This window comes from Salvia splendens, chromosome 10 (assembly GCF_004379255.2).
Source record: "Salvia splendens isolate huo1 chromosome 10, SspV2, whole genome shotgun sequence".
NCBI classification, from domain to species: domain Eukaryota; kingdom Viridiplantae; phylum Streptophyta; class Magnoliopsida; order Lamiales; family Lamiaceae; genus Salvia; species Salvia splendens.
In genome coordinates this window covers 13,664,154-13,672,664 of record NC_056041.1, presented here as the reverse complement: position 1 = coordinate 13,672,664, position 8,511 = coordinate 13,664,154, and the positions used below count along the sequence as shown (strand labels likewise).

General features: G+C 41.5%; 1 protein-coding gene, 1 long non-coding RNA gene and 1 pseudogene across 2 annotated transcripts; 2 read left to right on the top strand and 1 right to left on the bottom strand.

Moving 5' to 3' along the window:
• The first annotated feature begins 325 nt into the window (after positions 1-325).
• On the top strand, positions 326-1,057 carry LOC121750484 (annotated as a pseudogene).
• A 2,971-nt stretch (positions 1,058-4,028) lies between these two features.
• Positions 4,029-6,261, top strand: LOC121750485. The gene is made up of 4 exons (XR_006039884.1): positions 4,029-4,130; positions 5,552-5,675; positions 5,775-5,866; positions 6,120-6,261. It is a non-coding gene; the product is annotated as an uncharacterized LOC121750485 (long non-coding RNA).
• LOC121750482 (B-box zinc finger protein 20-like) lies at positions 4,124-6,768 on the bottom strand. The gene is made up of 3 exons (XM_042145021.1): positions 6,104-6,768; positions 5,562-5,955; positions 4,124-5,306 (listed from the first exon to the last, which is right to left on the bottom strand). The coding sequence occupies exons 1-3, from the start codon at positions 6,287-6,289 to the stop codon at positions 5,302-5,304; spliced, it is 585 nt and encodes a 194-aa protein (XP_042000955.1). The 5' UTR covers positions 6,290-6,768; the 3' UTR covers positions 4,124-5,301.
• Between the last annotated feature and the right edge of the window lie 1,743 nt (positions 6,769-8,511).

Here is an 8,511-nt window from a genome sequence, read left to right as displayed (position 1 = left end):
TTTTATCGTACGTATTATATATGATGATTCATTTATAACGAAGTTGAGAGTACTATGTAGGAGTATTAAACTTGGTTTGTTGAATATTGTTTTAACTAAATCAAAAGAACAAGTCATAGAAAAAAGAATTGTAAGATGTTTATAGAAGGCATATAAAATTAATAATTTGTAATAATTATAAATGAATATAAATAGGAATTAATTACTGATATGACTTTTTTTTATATGACTTCAATATGTTAAGAGGCAGACTAGATTTTGGGCTTTCTATCTGAGACGGCCCAAAACAATTATATATATCACCTTTACAAAAAAATTAGCTTTATATTGCAACTCTAAAATACCTATTCCAAACTAAGCCCTAGCAAAACCACACAATGGCGGGAGCAGGCAAAATCAGGAAAGAGAGGCCGCAGAGAGGAGGAGGCAGCAGCGGCGCCACCCACTTTCAAGGCGGAATCCCGTTCCACAAGTTGAAAGGCCAACACATACTAAAAAACCCTCTATTGGTCGACTCAATCGTCCAGAAATCCGGTATAAAACACACCGACACCATCCTCAAGATCGGTCCAGGTACCGGAAATCTCACGAAGAAGCTTCTCGAAGCCGGAAAAAGCGTCATCGCCGTCGAGCTCGATCCTCGCATGGTGCTGGAGCTGCAGCGCCGCTTCCAAGGAAATCCAAGGCGACGTCCTCAAATGCGATCTCCCTTACTTCGACATCTGCGTCGCCAATATCCCCTACCAAATCTCGTCGCCGCTCACCTTCAAATTGCTCTCTCACCGTCGTCTGCATTCACACAAAATACTCCACTGGTATGATTAGATCTTTTGTATTTGCATTGTCTACTACTTCATGCTTTTGTGTAATGGCTGGTGAATTGTGGCTTGAATGGTTTTGTTGAATCTACCTAATTCAGCTGTGCAATTTCAGATTTCATGTTCTCATTCTGTTTCAGATCTAATTACCATGTTGAAGAAAATGAGAGCTCATTTACATATCTTACAAATGTTTTGACTTTTTTGGAATAAAACAGAAATCGCAACCTTTTCTAGTACAGATTTGTCTATGAGATGTGCAAGTTTCCATATGCAATTGATTTTCTTGCTAGCTATTGTATCAAATCGTCAAAGGTCACTTTTTGCACGAAAGGTGGTTACTAATTCAAATTTTGGACTTGAATTTCAGTTGTAAGGGTGTCCACTATAAGGCGGACACGCCCAATAGCCCCGCCCCAGTTTTTGTCCATAGCCCCAAAATTCTATTTCCGTCACTATAGTGGACACCTCCAATAGCCCCCAAATTTTATTATTAAAATAATCGCAGCGTAAATAAATAGAATACGAGGTAATTAGGGCCGAATATTCGTTGTATTGCAAACCGGTAAAATTATACAACGAATAATTAAAATAAAATACAACTAAAAACTCCGCCACCGTCTACTTGGTGTCGGAGTCGGCTTCCTCGTTGTCATCTTCTTCTCCTCCTCCCTCGGTGCTGCCGGCCGCGGTTTCCCCAGGATCATTATCAACGCTCCCTAGTCGTCTCTCAATCCGAGTGATGAGCCGCTTGTAGACGTTCCTGAGGTACGGGTCTTTTTTCCCCTGCGTATTTGCTGCATACGTCTTGCAGTTGTTGCATCAACGTTACGTCTATGGTATTGGCCAATACCTCGTGGGGTTGCACCGTGGGCTGTGGGATTGGGGCAGACTGGGGGATGCGCGATCCGGACGCGGCCGCCGTTAGGCGGGAGGCACTTCTACCCCCTCTGGCGCTGCGGATAGAGGCCTGTTGTCCCGGGGGCCGTCGTCGCCTAATGTGAGTCGCGGCTGGCTCTTCGACTTGCTCGTCGGACTGCTCGAACTCGTGCGAGCCGCTCCCACTGTTGTATTCCCCGGCAAGGTTGTGCCTTGTACGCTTCGGGCCAGGAGCTGTGCCCACCTCTTGTGCCACGATCGACCTGAATTTTGAACAATCCGCGAGGACAAGATACTCCTCCCACAAGGTGAACTTCGGCTGGCCCGTCTTGCGGTATTGGCCCTCCGACAGGGTCTTCACATCTGCTGCGCTTCGGCCACTCTCGGCGTGGCGAAGGTTGTTCTCGTATATGGACGTGAACAGGTTGGTAGCCCGCAGTATCCTACCGAACTTTTTTCGGATCTGTTCTGGGTCGCGCTTCTCGGCGCCGTCGGGCTTGAATTCCTCGTATGCCATCATGACGCGCCTAAGCTCCCCGACTCCTGATCGGTGCCCACCACGGGGTCCGAAGTGATAGAATCCCACGCCTTCGCCACGGCAATGCTCTCGTCTTTGCTGTATGGCTTGCCGCGGCTGGATCCCTAGGCCTGATCACCGCTACCGCCGGCGCCACTGCCCTCGCTACTCGCAATGCCGGGGCAGCTGCCCGAGCGTCCACCGACGTTGCCGGTGCCACGACTGCCGCCTCCGCCCCTAGGGCCTCCGCCCCTACCGCCACCAGAGCCCCGACTGCCGCTACCTCCTCGGGTCGGAACGGGTGTTTCCACCCGCGCTGCCGGCGTATCTGGGATGCCGGAACTGAGCAAACCCAGCATAGTATCAAATGCGTCTTGATTTGCTTCGGTGATCGGAGATTGGCTGGCTTGGAAAGGGGAACCCGGCCGCTGCAGGTGAAGCGCGTCTAGGTTGGGTCGGTAATCTCCAAAAGCGGAACGACTCAGATTCCGATGTAAAGGGGGCGGCGTTGGTGAGGATCTCCACGACTGAGATGGAGGAAGGGGTGGACTCGATGCCCACGGTGGTGGAGATTGATTCCAACTCCAAGGCTGTGACGGAGCCGCATATCTGCCAAATCCCGACGGCTGAGAAGCATATCCGCCAAAACCCGATGGCGGCGAATGATTGGCCGACGGGTGAGATGGATTGCTGCCATATCCCGATTCCTCAGTGTCGGGTGATTCGTCGTCTCCTCGGTGCATTTTGTAGAGAGTGTTTTTGTAGAAAGTGGGTGTATGGATTTTGTGAAAATGAGAGTGGGGGAGGAGGGAGAGTGGTATTTATATAGAGGAAAAAACCAAAAAAAAAAATATTCAAAAAATCCGGCTATAGCCGCGGCGGATATCCGCTACTATAATAGCCGCGGCTATAGCCGCGCCTATACCCCCACCGCCGCGTCCTCGCCCCACTCGCGGCAAAGCCTCGTCCGCCGCCCTCCCCCCACCAGCCGCGTCCACCCTCGCGGCGGAAACCCCCCACTATGACCGCCACGCCTACCGCCCCCACCGCCCCCTTTGCGGCGTCCGCCGCGTCCACTCCATAGTGGATGCTCTAAGACCAGTCGCCCATATTTGGACTATTAGATTCGAGGCATTCGAGCTGTTCATGTTCATTCATTGAGAACATCTTTGAAGAAAAGAGATGAATTGATAGTATTACTCTTATTATTTATTTATTGTTTTAAAAAGTAAATATACTTTTTAAAAAAATAGTAAATTCCAAGAAAAGAATAAGTTGAAAAAGTAAAGAAAAATAATTACTGTATTACATTTTGTACGGATAAAAGGTAAATATATTTCTTTAAAATTGAAAAAGGGAGTATTATACTTGTTCAAATATCTTTTCATTTTTTTACGAAGAGTAGGTAAATATCTTAAAATATTATTGGTCATGGAAATTGACTCTTATCTTGGAATACATGTTGTAAAACGTTAAGTTACCTCTAAATTTGTAGGAGTATTCATGATCCAATAAAAAACACAAAATAGGGATAACCTTCATATAAAAATCTTATTTAATTTGGGGCATATGTGTCCCATCACATAATTGACGGCTCAAAGAAAAGCCCAACTCTAGTTTGCTTAAAAATAATTAACTAAGAAAATTCATGAGGTATTATTGGAGTGGATTTAAATGGAACCGTTCTTAATTAAAACCCCAAATTCAAACTTCCCACGCTTTTTTTTGCTCACTGCGCGTTTCTACCTCCCGCGCTGTTGCTCCGTCGTCTTCAGCCTTCGAGCTGCCGTATTCCACGGCCGATTGTTTCAACGGCGCCGTCCGTCGTTGCGCAATACTATGAACACATTGAATCAGGTGTATAATAGTATGGAAGGGAATACTTCTGCCTATCTCGACCCCTTCTTGTTCATAAGGTATTTGCCATTGCCAATTTAGCGATTAGAGATGATTTCTCATGATTTTTCTCTGCTGATTTTATTTTTTGGATGTCGTCTGATACTTATTTAATGGCTTGTTTTCTAGCTGCTTCAGTTTTATGTTTGATTGCGCATCTGTTGGACTATTATGATTGCCGCTCACAGTTTCTATTTTGTTAGAAATTCGGTCCTAGTCTTGTACTTTTGGATTACATGACTGTATTTTTTTGTTTGTATAAGCTAACTTCTTCGATTAGACTTCAGAATTCAGAGATCGGAGACAGTTTATTTGCCACTGAGTTAATGCTGTTGATTTCTCCAAAAAGATAAAAAATAATAATTCTCTGCCGACTTTAGATATGCCTGCAAACATTTCGATTTGACTGGGTAAGGTATTTATTGTGATTTATTGCCACGGGAGGTAGTGCTCTAATAATGATCTTTCTAGATGATAATTAATTAGAAGTATGAGAGCTTGCACTAATGAAACTTATGCAATCTAGTGCAAGTGCGAGTGTAATTATAAGGTTACTACATAATATGTACTGTATTTTTATTAGAGGTATGTTCAACTTTAGAAAGATTGTTTCCAGGGTTAAACCTAATTCCATATCTTGTCTATGTGGATAAGTTGATAAGGGAGATACAGAAAGTTGCAACAAATTCTGTGTGCAAAAAAAAGAAACTCACAAGTCATTTGCAACCTAGTTTGGAGTAGCGGTAGCTCGACCAAAAATAAATAAATTTTTAGCTGGAAACACAAAATAAACCTTTCCACTTAGATTGGTGTGGGGGAAAAAGGGTTTTGATCAAATACATCTATCCTCTTTAAGAGGAGCTGCAAACAAAAGGATAGAAGAATTCAGTTTAGGTCATTAGATTGTGCCTTACTTGGTTACTTAACAAAGAGCGGCAAGGAGGGACCACAGAATGAGAAAAAAAGAAGATTAAATAGACATGGAATAACCAGTAGAGGCTTTCCTCCTGTCGTTATTCTCCAAATCCTTTCACATGTTGACTGATTGTGACCTGACTTGGGATATCAAAACCATATTTATCCTAAATCCTTGTACCTCTTGTGTTTTGAACATGATCTTGTACATGCCTTTTGATGAAAAAACCCGAGGTTGATCTGGATTATTCATTTGATAAAGATGTGACCTTCTCATCAATCTGCAAATTCATTGAAAAATGGTTCATAAGAAAAGGGCTAGATGATGTTTTTAATGTGTTAAACTCTCCCTAAGACATTGACGAAGAGATATTAGGAGCTATTATTACTATTACAATTTACAACTCATACTATTAACAACTCTATATAAGGAATAGTTGCACATATGGTCTGATTAGATCATTGATTTTTTGGAGGAACTGATTTTTTTAACCATTATAATGAATAAGTTTGTTGGTTGGAGAAGAAAATCTTACAGTAACCATAATGGGAAGAAGGATCCATCAAGTCTTCAACATGCCAACCGGGGATAGTCTCTATTAAGTACTCCGATATGCTACTGGTCGAGTCTGAAGCTTGCTCACTGAGGGGTAGGCTCGTCTCATTCCCCCTCACAGGATTAGATGACGTCTCTGAACAATTTGCATTTGAGCTTGCATTAGCGACTGAAGTTTTGATCTCTCTTTCAGATTGCGATCCACTGGACGATGTAGCACCTTGATGTGTAGAAACGGCTGCAGAAAGCTTGACCCCAGTTAGAAGAAACCTGTTATGCTTCTTGGTGAGTTTGTTGGCCTTGTGTATTGGTATATCACATTCTCGACAAAGTAAAGCCCTGTCTTCTTGACAGAACAGTAATGCTTGTCTTTCCTGCACAAGTATGAAGTATAGATGATTAAGTAGTATTTTTTTTCATAGCAAATACTCATCAAATTTATAGTTTGTTGCTCTAAAGACTAAACTCTTGACACTGATGTGGTGATTTGAAACATGTTAAAGACAATGTACGTTAATAAACCTGGCAAATGTCGCAGCGCGGAGATTCTTTCAACTGAGGATTAAGAAGAGAGAAACGGGGGTGTTTGCTAGCCAGCTTATTGGCGTTATGAACTCTGTTGTCGCAGTTCTGGCAGAGGGCGGCTTCATCTGCGGTGCAGAATACGGACGCTGCTTCTTTCCCACAAACGTCGCATTGAATCTTCATCGTGGCAGCTTCTGTAAGTCCAGTTTTTGTGTACTTGAGGTGTTTAATTGGTGATGCTTCTGTGTGTTTTTATGGGGATGTACCTCTGAGAATATGTTTAGTTAAACATAGTGCTTGTAGGAACAATAAAGAGATGGCTGATAACTTTGGTAGGATTGAATGAGGAAAGAGACAACTTTTATGGGCATATGGGTAGGGTGGAAGGCACAGCTAAGCTACCAGGAATTCATTTTCCTTCTGACTTTTATGGAAAGCTCTCGAAAAAAGATCATTCAAATTGCCAATATTCTTGTCTATCTATCTTCTGTCTTGTCTGTCTATGCCCCCCACCCCACCCAGCCCCCCACCCCGGGGTGGGTTGGCCACAACTACAGCTACATATGCAAGAAATCTAGTTGGCCTTATTTAGAGATGGGCTGCTATATTGCTCTATTTCAACAATTGGGAATTTGGGATCCTTTATTGCAAATGGTGTCTTATATTTAATGTAGGAAGGATATTAATAATTAATATACAACACCAAAATATCTGTGATGCCTCTTATTCCTATGGCATGTATTGATTGCGTCACGATAAAAGATTGAACACTTTTATAAGAATCTCATTAGATATTTCATCCTAAATCTCTTACTCACTGGTTTGCCTAAAGATGGGGAAATGGGGGTAAGGGGGGCCTAGCTGTATGGGATAGGGGTTTTTTTTTATCTGTTCATTCATCCATATTCATTGATCACTGCAGTCTCATTTCCATGTATACGTACACCATTTCAAAAGGGAATTTGATATCTAGAGCATGGCTCCTAGTTTAGGAGAAGGGGGGATTCTACTATGCTGTTGGTCCAGTGCACTTAACATCTGTCTGGCTAAGATTAATATGCCTTGGTCCAAATACACTGAAAAAAAATGTCATGGGCAACCAAAACAGGTCGCTTTCACCATTATTCTGCCTTAAAGTTTCCCGGCTCTTAGCTAGGCTACCTATTGGTTTAACTCCATTTCCAAGTGGGGAATGGAATTAATACTTCTCCAACCAACAAGCTTATTCATTATGATTGATTTTCTCTGTCTACACCTGCATCACCAAGTGGAGAAGTGTAAGAGAGGAAAAAAGTAAGAGAATGATGTTTCTATATTTAGAATCGTGTAATCTAGAGTGATACATCCCAAAAAGGGAAATGTGTCACTTAGAATGAGACGGAGGGGAGGGAGTAAATTCTAAAAGGAAAAAGTATATAACAAAAGATAAATTATTTTCTAAAATAAAAAAAATATTACAAGAGGTATTCCAAACACACCTTTTACTAATCCTCACAAACTTGAAAAATGAAATAAAAGTTGAAAACTAATTAATGAGAGTTCACTTAATCGGGCTAATTTTGAATTACTTAAAGTTGTGATTTTTTCAAAGTAGTATTAATTTTTGAGCCTCAACTCTGTAAAGTTTCGGGTTATTTGGGTCAACCTTCCGAAATGATCATACAGTGAATTCTGAACTAATTCAAAACTCAAAGCTTACGTCTTGGGCTTGAATTCGGACTTCTATGCTTAGCACTCCTGCATTATTTGTGGGATTGGGTGGGTAACTGTTTCTACAATAATATTTCTAACAAATTCTTCTTCTTCTTCAACTTACCATTTCAAAGAAACACGCAATTTAGATTCAATACTAATATAAAAAATCAAACACGTAATATGAGTCACTCCGAAATTTGATTCTGGGTGCATCCAAACTCGGCCCACACTATTATAATATATTGAAACCCCTTGCAAATAAACTAAATCATTATTCACAAAACCACTACTTTTTCTTTCTCTTTCTCTAGAAAATGAAATTGTGCAACGCAAATTGACAAATCACACCTTATCCAATCACGTAGATATATATAGTATAGATATGAGAAATATCTTGAAAATCTCGTGGATCCTCAACTAATAAACACACAGAAGATTACGATTATGACATTTGCTGCATCACCTTTCATCGTGAAGGAGAAGAAAAAGTGGGGGAATTAATAATTCTGACATGAAGTAATTGTGTTTGAAAAATCATAATAGTGGTTCGTGACGGCAGGAGACAGTTGGATAAAAAAAGTTTTATCTGTTGATCCATAATTATAATTTTGAAAAGTATATATGAGATCTCACTTCATGAAATAAAACAAATTAGAAACTCCAGAATATCAGAAAGGATCACCTCATACATAGTATACTACATTTCTTAA